At 42.7% G+C, this 19,139-nt stretch overlaps 1 protein-coding gene across 4 annotated transcripts in view; it reads left to right on the forward strand.

Annotated features, from left to right (window-relative positions):
- KDR (kinase insert domain receptor) overlaps window positions 1-19,139 on the forward strand; it is a 115,541-nt gene that overhangs the window by 82,602 nt on the left and 13,800 nt on the right. For all 4 annotated transcript variants that reach the window (XM_033945291.1, XM_033945273.1, XM_033945281.1 and 1 more), the window contains 8 exons: window positions 1,540-1,653; window positions 6,757-6,845; window positions 7,344-7,482; window positions 12,520-12,608; window positions 14,626-14,748; window positions 16,731-16,842; window positions 16,949-17,048; window positions 17,229-17,334. In XM_033945291.1, coding sequence (XP_033801182.1) covers window positions 1,540-1,653; window positions 6,757-6,845; window positions 7,344-7,482; window positions 12,520-12,608; window positions 14,626-14,748; window positions 16,731-16,842; window positions 16,949-17,048; window positions 17,229-17,334 — 872 coding nt within the window. The remainder of the gene's footprint in view (window positions 1-1,539; window positions 1,654-6,756; window positions 6,846-7,343; window positions 7,483-12,519; window positions 12,609-14,625; window positions 14,749-16,730; window positions 16,843-16,948; window positions 17,049-17,228; window positions 17,335-19,139) is intronic.

Here is a 19,139-nt window from a genome sequence, read left to right on the forward strand (position 1 = left end):
ACGGGATAACCACAGTGATGTCATCTGCGTAAATGTAAAAATTGAGCTTTAGACTTTGCAGCAAATTACCCAGTGAAATAAGATAAATATTAAACAAAGTCGGGGATAGGGGGGAGCCCTGAGGTACCCCGCAAGTGTTGTCCCAGCTTTAAGATAAATTGTCATCTGCTACTAGCAAAATTATAAGTTTTATGTCAAGCTAGTACCTGATGTATACTACCTTGGGTAAATCTCTTTATAAAGGCAGTTAATAAATCCCAATTAATAAATCAACCAACCAATTAAGCTATCAACTTGTTTCAGAAGTTTACATCTAAGATTTTTCATTACATGAGGCAGCAGCTACTGCATTTTGGGCTACACTTCCCCTTCCTGATTCACAGTTTTAGGACTTACAATTTCGATTATTCGTGATTTCCTAAAACCGGAATCACCCCCACCTCCCTCCTGCCTCCCGGACCTCCCTGGACCTTACCTGGTGGTCTAGCAATCTTTCAGGGCAGGAGCAATCTTCCTACACTCCTGCCCTGTGCAGATCACTCATTCAAAATGGCTACCGTGAGTTCCCATCGTAGTCTTGATGAGTGATCTGCACGGGGCAGGAGTGTAGGAAGATCGCTCCTGCCCCAAAAGACTGCTAGACCACCAGGTAAGGTCCGGGATGCCGGGGTGGGTTATAGTCGGCCCAAAAGTTATTTGCAAATTTTCAATATTCACGGGCCGGCTCTGCCCCTAACCCCCGTGAATATTGAGGGAGGAGTGTATTATTACTACTACTATTAATTATCTCTATTGTGCTACCGGACATATACAGTGCTGTACAGAGTCACGAAGGAGACAGTCCCTATTTGAAGGAGCTTACAGTCTAAACAGACAAGACAGACAAACAGGATGCCATGGATACAGTTAGGGGGAATGGTTAATCTGCTGGCAAGGGCACTGGAGAGTAGGGCAATGGACTGAAAGCTACTGTTTATACTCGAATATAAATCAACCCAAATATAAACTGAGGTAACCTTTTTTCCTCCAAAAAAAGAGGAAAAAAGGTTGACTCGAATATAAACTGGGGTGTGTGTTTGTTAATATTCAAATGCAGTGCCTTGCCTTGCCCAGCTCTGCCAGGATCTGCAACCTGTTCCACCTCCCTCACTGCTCTGCCAGGCTCTGCATCGAGTCCCCTCATTCACTCCCATCCCTGTCCTGCCAGTCTATACAATCCATCCCTCTTCCTCCCTGACAGGTTCTGTACCCTGAACCCCTCTCTCCTGATGCCCTGCAGGCTTCTACTGGGCCTGCCATAAGTCCTGGAGGTCCAGTGGTGGGCAAGGACAGCAGGGATCCCTCCTGCCTCCTGTCCCAGCTGATTCTAATAATTTTTACCTCTGTCCTGTCTCCCCTATCTCCCCTGTATAAATGAAATACCCTGAGACAATTTTATGAGCATGCAAAATGAATAAGTTGTGTAGCTACAGGAATCAACCTGTTGCTTTCTCTCTGCCAATGTGATGGTAAATCCACTCCCTATACTTTGTTTTCCAGAGGGCGCCACATCCAGTGAGCACAGGGCACTCATGTCAGAGCTGAAAATTCTCATCCATATTGGTCATCATCTGAACGTTGTTAACCTGCTGGGTGCCTGCACCAGACCAGGCGGTAAGACTTGAGAGCTTTCATTACGCTTCTCATCTCTTAGGTTATCATTGAGTTTCTAAGATTCCAAACCTTGAGACTTTGATTCCCAAACTGGGTTCCTCAAACTCTTTTCAGGGGTTCCTAAAGAAATTCGATGATTGAATCTATTTGTATGAGCATATATATGTTTGCATAAATTGAAAGTTCCTTGGTGCATGAAAACATATTTTAGAGGTTCTGCCATAGTAAAAAAGTTTGAGAATCACTGCTTTAAGAGATAAAATTAAAATTTTGGGATGCATATTTCACTTCTTTTAAGCACTACCCCCCAAATCTTTATATGGCGCCTTATGACATGCAAATTGCTGTACACAGCCGATTTGTGTGCATAACTTAATTGATTAATTGGCATAAATGGTGCTGATCATTGGCAATTAACATCTCTTAATTAACACTAATTGGCACTAATAAAAAATTAAACACACAACTTGGAAAGCGTGATTCTATATATATTTAAAAAATGCACCATTTCTAGTGTGCGAATTTGAAAAGGGGGTGTGGTCAGGGAAGGGGCATGGGTAGATCATTATCATTCCTAAAAGTTATGCACATTGTTATAGAGTATGCCCAATCCACACACAACTTATGTGTGGCCTAAATAAGTGTACCTAAAGGTTATGTGAGATACACAGGTGCTTAGCACTATTTTATAAAAGATACATGCTCCTTGTAGAATCGAGCTAAGCGTCTTTTTAGCTGGTGTCAATTTTTTTGGTCACTATATATAGAATCAGGCCCTAAAGCTCTTCCCACTTTACTAATTGTAATGCAATTTTTTCCATTCATTTTTCATATACACACAATATACACAGCAGATATAAATTCCCAAAAGTGATAAATTTCAATTGAAAATAAAATAATTTTCCCTATCTTTGTTGTCTGGTGACTATTTTTATGTGCTTTTAACTATGTTTCCAGTGCCTTCTTATCCATTGACTGTTTTTCTCTCCGTGTTCACTTTCTGCCTTGTATCCATCTTTGGCATTAACATTCAATTTTTCAATTTGTCTGCTTTCTTCTCAAAATCTTTTCCATGTCTTCCCTTCCCTTCCTATCTCTCTCTCCTTCCCTCCCTATTTCCATGGTCTGACATCTGTCTCCTTCCCCCTCCCTCCAATGGATCAACATCTTTCTCCTTCCTTTCCCCCCTTCCCTGTTTGGCATCTCTCTCCTCTCCTTCCCATAATCTGGAATCTCTCTCTACTACTACTAATATTATTATTTCTATAGCACTACCAGACCCCCCCTCCTTCCCTTACATTCTCTGGTCTGATATCTCTCCCTTTCTTTAGTTATCTCTCCCCCCACCACCTAGTGGGACATTTCTCTTTCCCTTCCTCCTTTCTGCCCCCTGCAGTCCATCTCCCTTCCTTTCCTCCTTTCTGGCCGCCCTCCCAATCCAACATTTCTCCCTCCTTTCCACCAGTCTAACATTTTTTTTCTCTCTTCCTCCTGCATGCTTCTCCTCTAGTCCCCTTTCCCTCCTCTAACCAATATCTCCCTCTCTCCCTCCATAAGTCCAACTTTTCACTCTCTGCCCTCTCCCCCTTCCCCCTTGAGTGTGACATTTCTCCTTGCCTCCTTTCTGTCCTCCCATACATCTCACCCTCTCCATGAGTCCAACCCTTTCTGCCTCCTTTACACTTTCTCTATCTCTCTTTGCCTCTTCCCTCAAGTGACATCCTTCCTTCCCATTCCCCAATCCATGTTCTCTCCCCATGTCCATTTCTCCCTCTCTCATCACTCTCACTCTTCCTGTAACAATTTTCCTTTCTTCCCTTCCCCAACCCCACTCACAGCTCATATGCTCTCTCCCCATCCACCATCTTATCCTCCCCTCCAGTGTGTAGCATCTTTCCTTTCCCTCCCCTTCTGCCAGGTCCAGCAGCACCTCTTCTCCCTTCCCTTTACCTGCCCCCTTGTCCAGCAGCACCTCTTCCTCTCCCCATATCCAGCAGTACCCTTTCTCCCTTCATCCTCCCCCTTCCCTCTGTCCAGCAGTACCCCTTCTCCCTTCCCTTTCCCTCCTCCCCTGCCAAGCAGTACTTCTCCTGTCTAGCGGCAGCTCAGTGTGCTTTTAACTTGGCCACAGAGCTGCTGTAAGGATTAATTTAGACACTGTTTTCAGCAACAGCCTCAGGGCCTTTGCTAGGCCGGACCATTAAAATGATGTGACTTCTAGGTCTATAGCTAGCATAAATATGCGTAAGAATATATGACCATAAGAATAGCCTTACTGGGTCAGACCAATGGTCCATCTAGCCCAGTAGCCTGTCTTCATGGTGGCCAATCCAGGTCACTAGTACCTGGCAAAAACCCAAATAGTAACAACATTCCCTGCTACCAATCCAGGGCATGCAGTGGCTTCCCTCATGTCTGTCTCAATAACAGACTATGGACTTTTCCTCCAGGACATTTTCCAACTTTTCTTAAAACCAGCTACATTAACCGCTCTTACCACAATCTCTGGCAATGTGTTCCAGAACTTAACTATTCTCCGAGTGAAAAAAAATATTTCCTCCTATTGATTTTAAAAGTATTTCCCTGTAACTTCATTGAGTGTTCCCTAGTTTCCATAGCGTGTAAAAAATGTTTTTACACGCTATGGAAACTAAGGACCATAAAAAAATACTTTGACCCAACATCATTCAGGTTACTGGTACAGGCACTGATCCTATCCATTCTTGACTACTGCAACATCATCTACCTGGGCATCCCACAAAAAACAATAAAAAAACTGAGATTAATACAAAACACCGCCGTTCGACTAATTTTCGGACTAAGAAAAAACGACCACATCAGCCCCTACTATAAAAAACTACATTGGCTTCCAATTGAAGCGCGAATACTATTCAAATTTGCTTGCACCTGTTTCAAGCAAGCCTGGGGACTAGCACCCTCATATCTACAAACTCACTTCATCCTACACAACCCCACACGAGCGACCAGAAACAAAAATATCTTTGCATACCCAAAGATCACTGGCTGCAGATACAAATCATTTCTGGATAGAACCTTTAAGTTCCAAGCGAACAGACAACAAGTTTGGCTGAAAAACTACATAAATAAACCTAATCAGTCTTACAGTGCATTCCGCAAATCGATCAAAACCGCCTTATTCGCAAAATTCACGGACTAAAACGGTCCCCCCCCTTCAATAGGACTCCCTCACTGTAAACGCCTTTCTTTCTCTAAAGATGCCCCTCACGTATTCAGATATTCGCTTTCCATAGAACTCCAACTCAATGGAAGTTCTAAAGAAATACTCAGATATTCATTACCTATTGAACTCCAAACTATACGTAACTTTCCCTTCTACAATATTGTATTATATTTAGACTCATTGTAGGATACTGTATTTAGACTTATGTATAGTATTATATTCAGACTTATGTATTGTATTGTATTCAGACTTATGTATTGTATTGTGTTCAGATTTTTGTATTATATTGTAGTTAGACTCGTACTATATGGTACTGTATTGTATACAGAATCTTTGTATTGTATTGTATTGTATTGAATGTTGACTTATTGTATTGTATTGAGACCTCTTGTTATTCGCTGATTGTCCAGCCTTCTTACACTGTAAACCGCCTAGAAGTCGATTGACTATGGCGGTATAGAAAAATAAAGTTATTATTATTATTATTATTATTATTAGTCTTTTTAAATATTTGATGGAGTAAAAAATCGATCCACTTGTACCCGTTCTACACCACTCAGGATTTTGTAGACTTCAATCATATCTCTCCTCAGTCATCTCTTTCCAAGCTTTTTAGTCTTTCCTCATACGAGAGGAGCTCCATCCCCTCTATCAACTTGGTCACTCTTCTTTGAACCTTTTCTAGTTCTGCTATATCTTTTTTAAGATAAGGCAACCAGAATTGAATGTAATACTCAAGGTGAGGTCACACTATGGAGCGATACAGAGGCATTATAACATTCTTAGTCTTTTTAGCCTTCCCTTTTTTAATAATTCCTAGCATCCTGTTTGCTTTTTTTTGGCTGCTGCCATACATTGGGCGGAAGGTTTCAGTGTATTGTCTACAATGACTCCCAAATCAATTTCTTGGGCGCTAACCCCCCAGGTGGCCCCTAGCATCTGGAAACTATGATCTGGGTTATTCTTCCCAATGTGTATCACTTTGCATTTGTCTACATTAAATTTTATCTGCCATGTGGATGCCCAGTCTTCCAATTTCCTAAGGTCTGCCTGCAATTTTTCACAATCTACATGCGTTTTAACAATGTTGGATGCGTTTTAACAACTTTAACCATTAACAAATGGTTGCACCTAAGAATGTCATGCAGCGTGTATAATAATATTTTGTAAGTTGCATGTATAAGTTGAAGCCAAGCAATGCTTCTCTCTTGTCTGCCCATATGTACAGGTATGTTTCTATGCCAGGGGTAGGCAATTCCAGTCCTCGAGAGCCGGAGCCAGGTCAGGTTTTCAGGATATCCACAATAAATATGCATGAGATAGATTTGCATCTCAAGGAGGCAGTGCATGCAAATCCATCTCATACATATTCTTTGTGGATATCCTGAAAACCTGACCTGGCTCTGACTCTCGAGGACTGGAATTGCCTACCCTGCTCTATGCAGTTATGTATAATGTTCTAGAATAGAATTTAGTGCACTTACACACATAAGTATGTTTTTGTGCAGTTATAAACTAAACTAAACCTTAAGTTTATATACCGCATCATCTCCACGGATGTTGTGGAGCTCAGCACGGTTTACAAGAACTTAAAATATAGGAAGAGAAGGAAAAAAAAAAAAAAGGTTTACATGAACTTATATAGAGAAGAGAAGAGTAAGGGGGAATAGAATTACATTTTAGTGAAAAGCCAGGTTTTCAGTTGCTTGCGGAATAATTGGAGGGAGCCTAAGTTCCGCAGCTATAGAACTGCCTTTCACATTTTAGAACTTGGGGGCTAAAAAATATTGCCGTGAGGTGCAGGAGGAGAACACTAAGCCTTGTGTTGTTCGGACAGCAGGAGGTCTCATGTGAGGGCACTGATATTCAGTGACTGACTGTGGAAATTGTTTTCCTTATAGGACCATTGATGGTGATTGTGGAATACTGCAGATTCGGAAACTTGTCTAGTTACTTAAGAAGCAAAAGAAATGAATTTGTTCCTTACAAGGTACAGTAGTTGCTCAACACAAAGCAATAAAAAGTAGGATAAGTTCCTGAATAAGTGGAGAAGACCAAAAGGATATAATTGTCAGCTGTCTTAGAAATTTTTCTGTAGTGAATGAAAATAAGGTTGAATGGACTCTTGTTTCCTTTCTACCATATGTGCTTTTCTCCAGTTTTCTTTTCCTGGAAGTTCCTGTTTGCGTCCTGTAGTTCCCCTTCCTATAGGGCCAGTTCTCATATGCAAGGACAGAAGAGTGCAGGAATGAAGAAGGAAAGGCCAAGAGAATATAAAGGATTTAAAAAAATATATATATATATTTCTAAGAGCAAACTACAATTTGTGAAAGAATCCAACTTGTCTGTTTATTTCATCTTAGTTCTTTCTGGTACCTGTTCTTGCTATGAAAAAAACACAAACCCAAAAAAATGAAAATCTTTTACTTGGCATAAACTGTTCTCATCGTTAAGTGAAATAAAAATGGGTATTTTTTTTCCATATTAGACTAAAAATGCCCTGTCCAGACACGGCAAAGACATCCTAGAAGATGTGAAGCAGCGTTTGGGCAGCATTACAAGCAGCCAAAGTTCAGCAAGCTCTGGATTCGCAGAAGAGAGATCTCTTAGTGAAGCAGATGAAGAAGGTGGGAGAAGTTCAGTTGTTGACAGTTATTGGCTCTGAATTCTGAAGCCCATGTAATACCCTGTTTCCCTGAAAATAAGACCTACCCCAAAAATAAGCCCTAGTTAAGATCGACCCCTGAAGCCCCCTCCCCACCCGAATGTATCCGACACTCCATGACTCCATCCATGACACTAGTGCTGCCTGATTTGCTGAAAAATCAGATCCACCCCTGCTGCTTTAGGAGGCCTCGGAATGGAGGTATGTCATTCTCACGGTGGGAGGGTCAGTGGGGTTCTGCTGCACAGGGGGATGGGAGGGAGGGAGGGATAGAAAGATGCTGCACAAGGGGGGAGGAAAGAGGATGAATTTGCTTGGAGGAGAGGAAGGGAGAGAGAATTGTACATGAAAAAAAATAACAGCTACACAGCAGTACATTTGCACACAGGTTTGCAATCTCGCGTTTGTCCCTCCTTGGGTGACCCCTGATGCAGGCAGATTGATACGCCGAAACACAGTGCTGTGTCGGGTCTACATTACTGTATGCTTTTCTGGCTGTAATAAAACATCATTGATTTTCTCCAGCTGGCTCTGGGGTGACCTGTCAATTGAGCGCAAGACATAGGCGTTCTAACAATCGTGTGCAGGATGTATGCGTGCTGCTGGTCCTGCTGCTTTAAACCCATTGTTAGCACTGTGAGGGCGTGTGAGGGGGGGAACCCCCCACTACATGTATGAGTTCTCGCGCTTTCGTTGAGGGTATAGGGTGTGGGTGGGGGGACCCCCCACTATACTGAAAAACTCCCGAACTCTGAAAACTTAATGGAAAAAAGAACTTTTAAGTGCGCTTGGGGGGGTTTCACCCCTCCAAACCACCCCCCAATGGGAGTGCATGGACTTCTGCATGTATTGGGGGGCTTCCCCCCCCCCCCCCACACCCCCTCACAGCGATAACGTTACCAATTTAAAGTGGCTGGACTGGCGGCGTGCATACGTCCTGCGTGCAATTGTTGGTGCTTCTTTGTCAGCGCCCCAATATCCGGCGCACTTTAGTTATGGAACTGGCTCCGATGGCTAGCCTTTTGTCCTATTCCACTGTTTTCTTTGTTGGCACTTTGTCTGTGGGCCTTCTTTCCATTAGACCCTCAGTATTGCTAAACCTGCCAAGTTTTGCACCAGCAGGTGTCATGTTTATGGAGACATTACAGGGAGAAGCCTCAGACATTCCTGATAGTTTATTAACTCTCTTGAAAGTGTTCCATCTTGTCATATAGATACTGAGAAAGTTTTGTAGTAGATTCCTAATTTTGGAACCAATCTTATGTTTGCAAGTCCCAGGGTGAAGGCCACAGTAGAATTTACATTACCTACCCTCTCCCTTTTACAAAACGGCTAAAGCGTTTTTTTAGCGCAGGCCAATGTGCTGAATGCTGTGCATTGCTTCCGACACTCATAGGAACTCTTTGAGTGTCAGAAGCAGTGCAGACCATTCAGCGTGCCAGCCTGTGCTAAAAACCGCTTTTGCAGTTTTGTAAAAGGGGGGAGGGGGGTGTTATTCAATACTATCTGCATTTCTAGAGCAAACATGTTTTTGTCAGTACAACAGTGCCTGTTTTCAGAGCTCCACATGTTACCTTGGCAGCTTCCGATATTTATAATTAGCATTTCCTGCAATAGAAAATGCTATTTTTTGTCATCCCTTTTATAAAACGTGATGCATCAGAAAAGAGTTTTTAGGATGTAGCTTTTGATCCTTAGCACACAACATTAGGCAGCAATGCAATCAGATTTTTCTGAAATTCACAGTTGACGTCAATTAATTTGAAAAAAAAAGCGGTAAAATTTGAATGAAGAAATAAATGATATCACATTCTAGGATTTTTTATTTTTTTTTATTATCTTTATTAGCAATTGCAAAGGGAACATACAACCAGGATCAGAACAAGCAGAACAATAAGAGCGGACATGGAAAACAACACTAGAAACCCATGACAGCAAATGAGTCACAAAACAAGAACCCAATGGCTGGATGCCCAACACAATTGACATTTTTGAAGTACAAAATCCCCCAATCAAACAGACACAAACCCCAAGCACTCGGCCTCAAACCACAACAATCAGACAGCAAACACTCCACAATGCAATTTAAAATTCTGCATCAGGCTTATATTTCTAGGGCTCAGGGGGCTCGCATGGGCCTCTGGGAGGGAGCAGTTTGTACCAAATGTAATCGTTTTTTGGGTACCCTCACATTCTAGGATTAATTAAAATTTGAATGAAGAAATAAATGATATCACATTCTAGGATTAATTAAGGGATTTGGAAATTATTGGGCAGTTTTCTTAGCTCCTGTCTTAGATTTACAGGGATTTGGGATTTTGTTTTGTATTTTTAATTTTGGCTCAACTCAAAGTGGGAATAACTCTTTAATTAATTATAGTTTGTAGCAACTACTTTGCATCTCTGGGCTATCCAATATTTTTACTTCAGGGCTTTTGTTAGGGAGGATAAATCCTGGAACAAAATGCTTTACAGTCAAAATGTGGGGGAGATGGCAGGAATGAACAGTTGGGTGAGGTAATAGGGAAGGAAGAGTAGAAGGGATGTAGGGGCTGGATGTTGTGGCTGGGAGAAAGTCAGAGGAAAGGCAGAGGGTAAGATTAGGAAATACAGGAATAAGAAATTGGAAAGAATTAAAACTGCAAGAGGAATTAAATAGAATAGAAAGGTAGTATGAATGCCTGGGAAGAGAAGGAGAAAGAGTAGCTGAGTGGTGAAGATGAACAAGAGGAAATGTCCATTTAGAAAGGAAAAAAGACTAGGGAAGAAGGCGCAAGGACTGAGGAGTGGAGTGGGGGAAAGAAAATAAAAGTTATAAAAGAGTAGAAGCTGAATTTGAGAAAGGAATGAAAAGGATGTAACCAAGATGAAAAGAAAGAAAGAAATGATCCAGCCACAAAAAGTCTCTAATGTGCTGTAAAACAGGGTTGAACATTTAAAATTTTCATAAATTCAGACAAATGTGACACAGAATTTCAAACATTTAGCTGCTGAATTTTCCATTTCCTGTCATAGATTCTACCACTGATCTGTAACAAGAAACTAGGGACAGTGACTTTTTATAGTGTTTTTCCTAATTATTCCACAAGACAAGTTGTCTCTTCTGTGGCAAACAGATGTATCCTCCTGTATATCAATTTCAGTTTCTTTGTCATGAATATGTACTTACTGTACCACAGGTGAACTAAGGGGCTCTTTTACTAAGTTGCACTAAGCATTTTAAAAAAATCTTTATTAAGTTTTCAGTTATTATAAAGTGCATAAAATTGTACATACATTAATAATCAGAATCAGCACTTACAATCCATCAGTAACAATACAAAATTAATTACACCCCCCCCTCCAATCCAGTACATTCAGTCAAGTGCTAAAACAAAGGAGATAACCCCCCCCCTTCCCTAGATGTGTGTATAATCTAGAGGAAATTAAGGTAAGAGACAACTATAACAAAGTAACAAAAGACGTCAATAGACCCCATACTAATCCGAATAACTTATTATATCCCAACCAGTGCTCCCTCTAAGCGGGCGGGTGTTGTGAGCAAACTTTTTTCGCTGTGAGCTAAAAATATCGGGCGCCAGCAAGTTATGAGCCAACTCGCCCGATTCTCCTCTCGCCGCCCTGCCATCTGCCGTACGCCGTGCGCTGTGACGAGAAACTTGTGCGCTGCGATGTAATATTTTGTGCGCCAGCGCACGCCAGCGCAGCTTAGCGGGAACACTGATGTCAGCTGTCATTTTTTCATACTAGTAGCATAAACATACATTCACCCACCAAAAGGTAAAACTAAGACGATCCCAATTTTTCCAATTGCGAGTTACCATTTGCATGGCTATCCCGGTCATGATCAGGAAAAGCTGGCATTTATACCTATCCAATAGGGGTTTAATATGCAAAAGTGTCCCACAGATAACTACATCATAGGTTAATGGAATCGATGAATCCAATATGGTATTAATATGTCCCCATATCGACTTCCAAAAATTGAGTATCAAAGGACAATAAAACAACAGATGATCCAGTGTCCCTATGTCAAGATGACAGTGCCAGTATCTATTAGATTTTGAATTATCTAACTTTTGTAATCTAACAGGGGTCCAAAAACTTTTATGCAACAAAAACAAAACAAAACATATTTGTCTCATAGATGCTGACGCTGTACATTAACATGAGCTTACTGCTGGTTAAAAACCACTGCCATGGAAGGCGCTCAGGCGTCCTGTGGTAATTTTGACATTTGCATGTGCTTCTCACATGCTAAAAAATACTCTACATATTAGTAAAAGGTCCTGCTGTATAACATGGAACCTATGGTAAACAACATACATTAATAATAGTAAATCTAGCTGATTAGAGAAAGATGGTACAGTTCACATCTTATCCCTATGTAAACCAATGAACTTACAATAAAGAAATGTACTATATTTTTCGCTCTATAAGATGCACTGGACCATAAAATGCATCCACTTGTAGAGGAGGAAAACCCAAGAAAAAAAAATTTGGCTCAGAATTTTTTCTTCTTGGTTTTTCCTCCTCTACATGTAGGTGCGTCTGGTTGTCTGGTGCTGGGAAGACCACAGCCCGATGCCTGAAGCCCCCTTGTACCTTTTTTTAACTGGCGTGGCCGGTGCTGGACGGCTGCCTTTCTCCTTGCAGAGCGGCGAATCATGAGAACTGATGGCATGCCAATCACGGAACGGAGCGGGACCAGACAGGAAGCGCAAAGGTCACGCTCTGCAGGGAGAAAGGCAGCTGTCCAGCACTGACCACACCAGTTAAAAAAAAAGGTATCGGGGGAAGGGGGAGAGGTGAATTCACTCCATAAGATGCACCCACTTTTTCACCCTCTTTTTGGGGATGGGAAAAGTGCATCTTATGGAGCGAAAAATACGGTATGTATGCTAAATTAGAATGTACACATACAATATGTCTTTCATTGCATATGGAAAATTTAAAGCCTGTATTTGACTTTCTGTATTTTCTTCCTTGGCTGCTGAAGAATTGTACAAAACCTTTCTGAGTTTGGAAGATCTCATCTGTTACAGCTTCCAAGTGGCCCGAGGCATGGAGTTTCTGGCTTCTCGCAAGGTGAAAAATTCTATAATAAATATAATAATAATAATAATTTTATTTCTTATATACCGCTGTACCGTGAGGTTCTAAGCGGTTTACAGTAGAAACAGAAGAAATGCAATAAGTAAGATTAATTAAGATGAAGAGAAAGTACTTAGAGTTCCCTGACTGTCCCAAAGGCTCACATTCTTGCTAAAGTACTTGAGAAAAATAAATTAGTTAGGTTATAAACATAGAGTAGAAGAAGGTAGGAAAACAGTTCATAGGAAAATATAGCTTTGCCAATAGAAAATATTAAGTGACACCATGGGTTCGAGGAAAGAGGCTGCCCAGTGTTTAACTGCTCACCATCTAGCACATTATGGTCTCCATTATCAAAGCGGCACTGGTGAGTGTCGTGCGGTAAAAGCCCCAAAGCCCTTTAAGTCACTATGGACTTCAGGGCATTTACCTCGCTGGCCCGTGCTAAAACACTTTGTGAATGGGGGCCTAGAGAATGACATGAGGACAGAATTTTTCCCCGTCTCTGCGGTTAACTGTGGGAAACCATCCCCAATGTCATTCTTTAAAGAGAGAGGGAAGAATCAGAGTATGAATGGATACAACCACTGACCTTCAAGTCTTGCATTGAAGAATGCTGGTGTAGAAGGACTGAGGTTGAGATAGACACTAAAGAATGACACGGGATGGTTTCACATAGTTATCCGCGATGTCAGGGATGGGGACAAATTACTACTTCATCCGTCAACTTTGTAGGTTAATGCATAAAGCTAAATGCTTCCTAACTATTCAGTGAGTTTGTGCATAGATATTAAGGATACAAATGATATGTCTTAGACCTGGGGATCATTGTACTACACCACGCCACGCTCACACCAGCCCTTCTCCCACCCCGTATCTCTGTAGATCTTTGCTAGTGCGAGCAACTTTTGCCTGTTGGTTCCCCTCTGAATCACTGCTGGGTCAGAGGGAAATCCAATGCTGGCACGAGGAGCATGCTGTAAAAGCCACTTGCGTTAGCGAAGATTCAGAGCTATGGGGAGGGGAAGGGGGAGGGAGAGCATGAGTTCAGAGAGGGTGTGTGTGGAAGGAGGGGGCATGGAGAGAAGGGCATGGGGGTACCACCGTGCAGAGCGCTTCCTACCCTTACTACGCCACTGGCTGGAGGACAGACCTGGGGGTAGTTCTGTGCTAACTGGTTAGCATGTGAGCCCTTACCACCTACAAAATAGATGACAGTAGGGATTCATGCGCTAATGGTAAAACTAGCTTGTGACCATTAATACTACAAATAGAAAAATTGGCCATATTACCCCTGTGGTAAAAATGGCATTAGCTGCGGGAATGACCCATGTAAGGTTTGGCTAAAGCCAGTTTATACTGCAGTTTGATAAAAGGGGTCCCTGGTTTATCAAAGATTCATTTCAGTTGGAAAGGTGTTCACACTGCAGGTTGTCAGTTTGCTTCAGCCCTTTATATAGGCCAATCCACAGCTTATTCCTAGGATAAGCAGCATAAAATCTGTTTTATTACTTGGGATCTAGCTAGGTCCTTGGGTCCTGGGTTGGCCACTGTTGGAAACAGGATACTGGGCTTGATGGACCTTCGGTCTGTCCCAGTAAAGCATTTCTTATGTTCTTATTAAATGATTGGTTTCCTAGCTTTTAGGGGAAGGTCAGCACCAGAATTATGAATGTCGGTAAAGTGAACTCTATCTGATCCTTCTTCTAGCTTCATTTATAGAGTATCATCTTGAGGCAATTAACCTCTAAGGGCACATTTCCTCACTTAGTAAATAGATGTGTGTTTGGACTCACTTAACTCAAAAGAGGTTTTTGTTTTATTGTCAATAACCAGCACTCTTGTCTAAAAGCTCCTTGGAAATCAACAGCTCTGATGATGTTTTTGTTTCGAGACTAATTTAAGGAATCAGAGAGAGAGTGCGAGAGACCGTAACACATGTGAAAGATATCAACACTGTCAATGGATATTAAACAAGACTAAACTTAGGAAAATGTATTTCTTTTTGCAGTGCATCCACAGAGACTTGGCTGCGCGGAATATTCTGCTGTCTGAGAATAATGTGGTTAAGATCTGTGATTTTGGTTTGGCACGAGATATCTACAAGGATCCAGATTATGTCAGAAAAGGAGATGTGCGTTTCTTTTTTTTTTTTTTTTCTTTTAAATTCTGGCATGATGGGATATTCTGTTTTTGACCTGACAATTCAAATGGAGCTGGGGCAGTGATCGCTACCTGGGACTTTCCCCCTATTTTATATGCCTTTCCAATTTACTTGAGTTCATTCAATGTTGCAGTACTCCTCAGCTGGGCACCATGAACACCATCTAGGAACTTGCAATTATATACCTGAAATCTGGCTACTAGGTGTTGCTATGTGCAATGGCTATAACTTCCTTCTCTCCTGTGAATTCTAATGGGGGAGGGGGGGGGGAGTTATCAAAGTAGGTTATCACTAAAATTGATTATTTTACCATAAGTCATGCTATTTTAGCAGAGTCCCATTTTATGCAAGTAGACCATATGCTAAATTAGCACAATATGGTATGTGACAGAGAGAGGGATTTTCCTTTCACAGGAATGTTGCTATGGCACTGGGCAGCATAAGACGCTGAGCCATTAGGGAAAACCAAAAAAACTACATGTCCCAAATTGCCCTGTGCTCAGTGCTGAGTCACAGGGCGGGCCTGAGAGAGGCAAGACTATTTCTGCTCAGGCTGGATTCACTGAGGGGGAGGTCCCAGAGGAATAAGAGGTCAGGAATAGATATCTGGTGTATATGTGCTTGGCTGAAGTAAGCCAGAACATTTGTCTATTTAGTGTGAGGCAAACTGTAAAGAAATAAAAAGGGCTAGATTCACTAAGCCCACCGATCGTGTCCCGACCACTTAGCAACCCCTTTGCGACCCCGACCCAATTCACTAACCTTCCTCCTGAGCGTATTCGCACCCAATCTGATCCGTGCATGCAAATGAGGGGGAACGGCATGCAAATACAAGCAGGCAGCGATTCACTAAAAAAAAAAAATGATGGACACCGACTTTGCTGGCCGATCTAAAAATAAGCGACTGCAGAGGACCAGTTGCTCAGGTCCTTTCCAACTGCCATGCTCTGTGCCACCCTGCTCTCTACCCCGATTCTCGGCTCTTGCTGCCCTGCTCTCTACCCTGACTCTCCGCTCTTCTCTGCCCCGACTCTCCGCTCTTCTCTTCTCCAATTCTCCGCTCTTCTCTGCCCCGACCCTCCTTCCCTTCCCCACAGTGCAAGTTTCCAGCTCTGCCAGGCACGGAGGGCCAGTGAATATGCAGACCATCTATAGATGGTCTGCGCATGTGTCGGGATTGCTGGGGAACGATCCGTGCGGTTGGTTGGGGTCGTGATTCCGGTCGCCCTCATTTGCATGAGGGTGATTCGTGAATCAGCCCCCTAGCCACGGATCGGATCTGATCGCTCACGGATCGGATCCAATCTGTGGCCTTTGTGAATCTATCCCAAAGTGTTTTGTTTCTATGCCACTGTGGGCTTTTTTTTTGTGTGCTGACCTCTCCCAGAAATTCAAGAAAGCCTCCCACAGCAGGTTGTCTGTTACATGGTAAAGTACTCCAGCTTAACGGTAGCCTATGTTGATAACTTCTTCCTGCTTTATGCTACTTTTACAGCATCCCTGGCCCTAGGGAATGAAAGATCTGACCCAAGAAATGAATCCAAGTCCTTTGCATGAGAGAACATAGTACTACCACTGATAGGGTTACCAGATTTTCCTGAAGGAAAATCTGGACTCATGGCCATGCCCTCTGGCTTGCCCCGTTCCGCCCCCCTCCCTCCCCCGCTCCACTCCCAGATGGCATCCGTGCATCCGCGCATGGGTGGATGCCCCTTCCCGATGCAATTCTGAAGGAAGATTTTCAAAACCCAGACAAAGTGCCGGGTTTTGAAAAGCCATCCAGACCCCCGGACATGTCCTCGAAAAGGAGGACATGTCCAGGAAAATCCAGACATCTGGTAACCCTACACCAGGCCTTGACTCATAGTATTGATACTAGACTAAGCTCTTTCTGAATTGAAAAGCATATCTTCTTCTGTGCTAATTATCATGTTCATTTATTCTGTTTGTAGGCTAGACTGCCTCTGAAGTGGATGGCACCAGAAACCATTTTTGACAGAGTGTATACAACTCAGAGTGATGTGTGGTCCTTTGGGGTCCTGCTGTGGGAAATATTTTCATTAGGTAAGCCATTTTAGCTAAATATCAGGCCATTAAAACTGGTCTGAGGTTAGCAACACTTTATGATTTAATAATTTGCATATTTATATATAAAAAAATTACATTCTAGGAGCTTCTCCATATCCTGGTGTACATATTGATGAGGAGTTTTGTAGACGATTAAAAGAAGGCACAAGAATGAGAACTCCAGACTATGCAACAGTAGAAATGTAAGCACTCTCACATTTGATCATTAGAGACAAGGCCTATGATCATTGAGCAGATTTATTTATTTAATTTTCCGATTCGCTTCATTCATGACCATAAGCTTAATGCCAAAGTATAAAACATATCATTGAATTACAAACACATGAAGCACTATTGCACTCATCATATCATTGCTTAATTAGCTACCAAACAATGCTGGAATGTTGGGAAGGAGAGCCAAAAGGAAGACCGACTTTCTCTGAGCTAGTGGATCACCTGGGAAATTTACTGCAAGCAAATGTTCTACAGGTAAAGTATCTCTCCTTTCTTATCTCTGATTTCTCTCTACACTCCTTCCAGGAATGCTGTTCATCAGGTAAGTCACTTTTAATCTGTTCGCTTTTACTCCACCGCCAACTCCAAACTCTGTTTCTTCCATTTTGTTGTGCGTTACGCCTGGAATAGACTTCCTGAATGGATACGCCAAGTGCTGACTAAAATCCACTTTTTTTGAGGCTCCTTTTAACTCTTAACCCTTTATTTATCTGATCAATACCCATATTTTAATCATTCCCATGATAAATGAAACTCCCTAATTCTTTATTTGCCTTAAACATAGAAGCATGATGACAGATAAAGGTCAAATGGTCCATCCAGTCTGCCTAGCCGCAGCATCCTTATCTTCTCCTCTCCTGTTTTTCTTGAATAGATTGAAAGTGCTGTTGAGAAGGGACTGACTATTACACAGCTCTGTGCACCTCTAGTAATGTTAAACAAATGATAAGCATAGTTGTAGCAGTACAAAAGTTCATATTATCCTATCTACTACTACAAAGATTGCATGGAAGAAAGTATTGTGCAATGGGCCTAGGATTTCTATAATATTGTACTGCATGGACTGGGAGGAGAGAGGGGAATGGGTTTTGCTCAGTGCTGTAGCTGATCTGTCTTCACTTTTCTCAGAAGCAAATTAAGGAGGAAAAATGTACTGGTATGATGTACCTGGTTGTATTAAAATGGAAGGACTAAATTCCGCAAACAATTGCAAAAGAAACATAAAGGGGCAGATTCTATAAATGTGCATCCCAATTGTAGGCAGTGGTAGGTGTTCTATCACTGTCTAGCAGCCATTAAAAAAAACACCCCCAAACCCCCCCCCCCAAAAAAAAAAAACAAACACCCAAAATATCCCAAACTCCCCCACCCGAGGCAGGCCACCTTCACTGTAGGTGTTTGTTGTGGGTAGAGAGAGATACCTAGGGACACTTAAGCTTGCCCAAGGCTGGGCATGGTTTTACCTGGAAGTGGCCTTGGGTGAGCTTAAACGGCCCTAAGCATCTCCCTAGTGTTGCAACAGATGCCTGAAATGTAGGCCATCAAAATTCTGGTTTACAATTGAAATAGATGCGGCTGCTGACCTGATTGCAGAAAGGGAATCCCCAATCAACTGAGCCAGCAGGCATGCCAGGCCAGCTGATCGGGGGGGAGGGGGGGAATACCACTGTCACAATCAGCTGAGCAGCTATGTCAGGGGACCCCTGACACATCCTGTGAAATCAGCAGGAGGGATGCCCACTTCCTCCTGCTGTCGACCCCCCCCCCCAAGTGGTGACATCCCTCGAAGCAGAAGGGATGCCCACTTCCTCCTGCCACCACCCTTCCAAACTCATGCCGCCACCCCCAAAGCAACTTGGCAGGAGGGATGCCCATCCCCTCCTGCCACTCAACTGGAACCCCTGCCCCCATTGAAGACTGGCAGGAGGGATGCTCACTCACTCCTACTGCCACCTCCTGAACCCACAAATCCTCCACAAACTCCTGATACCCTGCAAACTTTAAGACCCTTAACACTCCCCCAAACCTGCAGACCCACACCATGCATCCCTAAGTTGACCTTCCCACCCCTGTACCTCATAGATTCATTGAGGAGGCCAAAGACTTTGATTGGTCCAGGTGCCTAAGGCTCCTCCTATGGGAGGGACCTTATGCATCTGAGCCAATCAGGGCCTTACTTCCTTCCCCATTACATCCCAGAAAGCACCAGGAAGGAGAAGGCCTGCCATTTTGGAGTGCTGGGCCTGCTGGCTGGAGGAACTAAGTGTCCCTCCGGCCGG

Source organism: Geotrypetes seraphini, chromosome 1 (assembly GCF_902459505.1).
Source record: "Geotrypetes seraphini chromosome 1, aGeoSer1.1, whole genome shotgun sequence".
In the NCBI taxonomy this organism is placed as follows: Eukaryota; Metazoa; Chordata; class Amphibia; order Gymnophiona; family Dermophiidae; genus Geotrypetes; species Geotrypetes seraphini.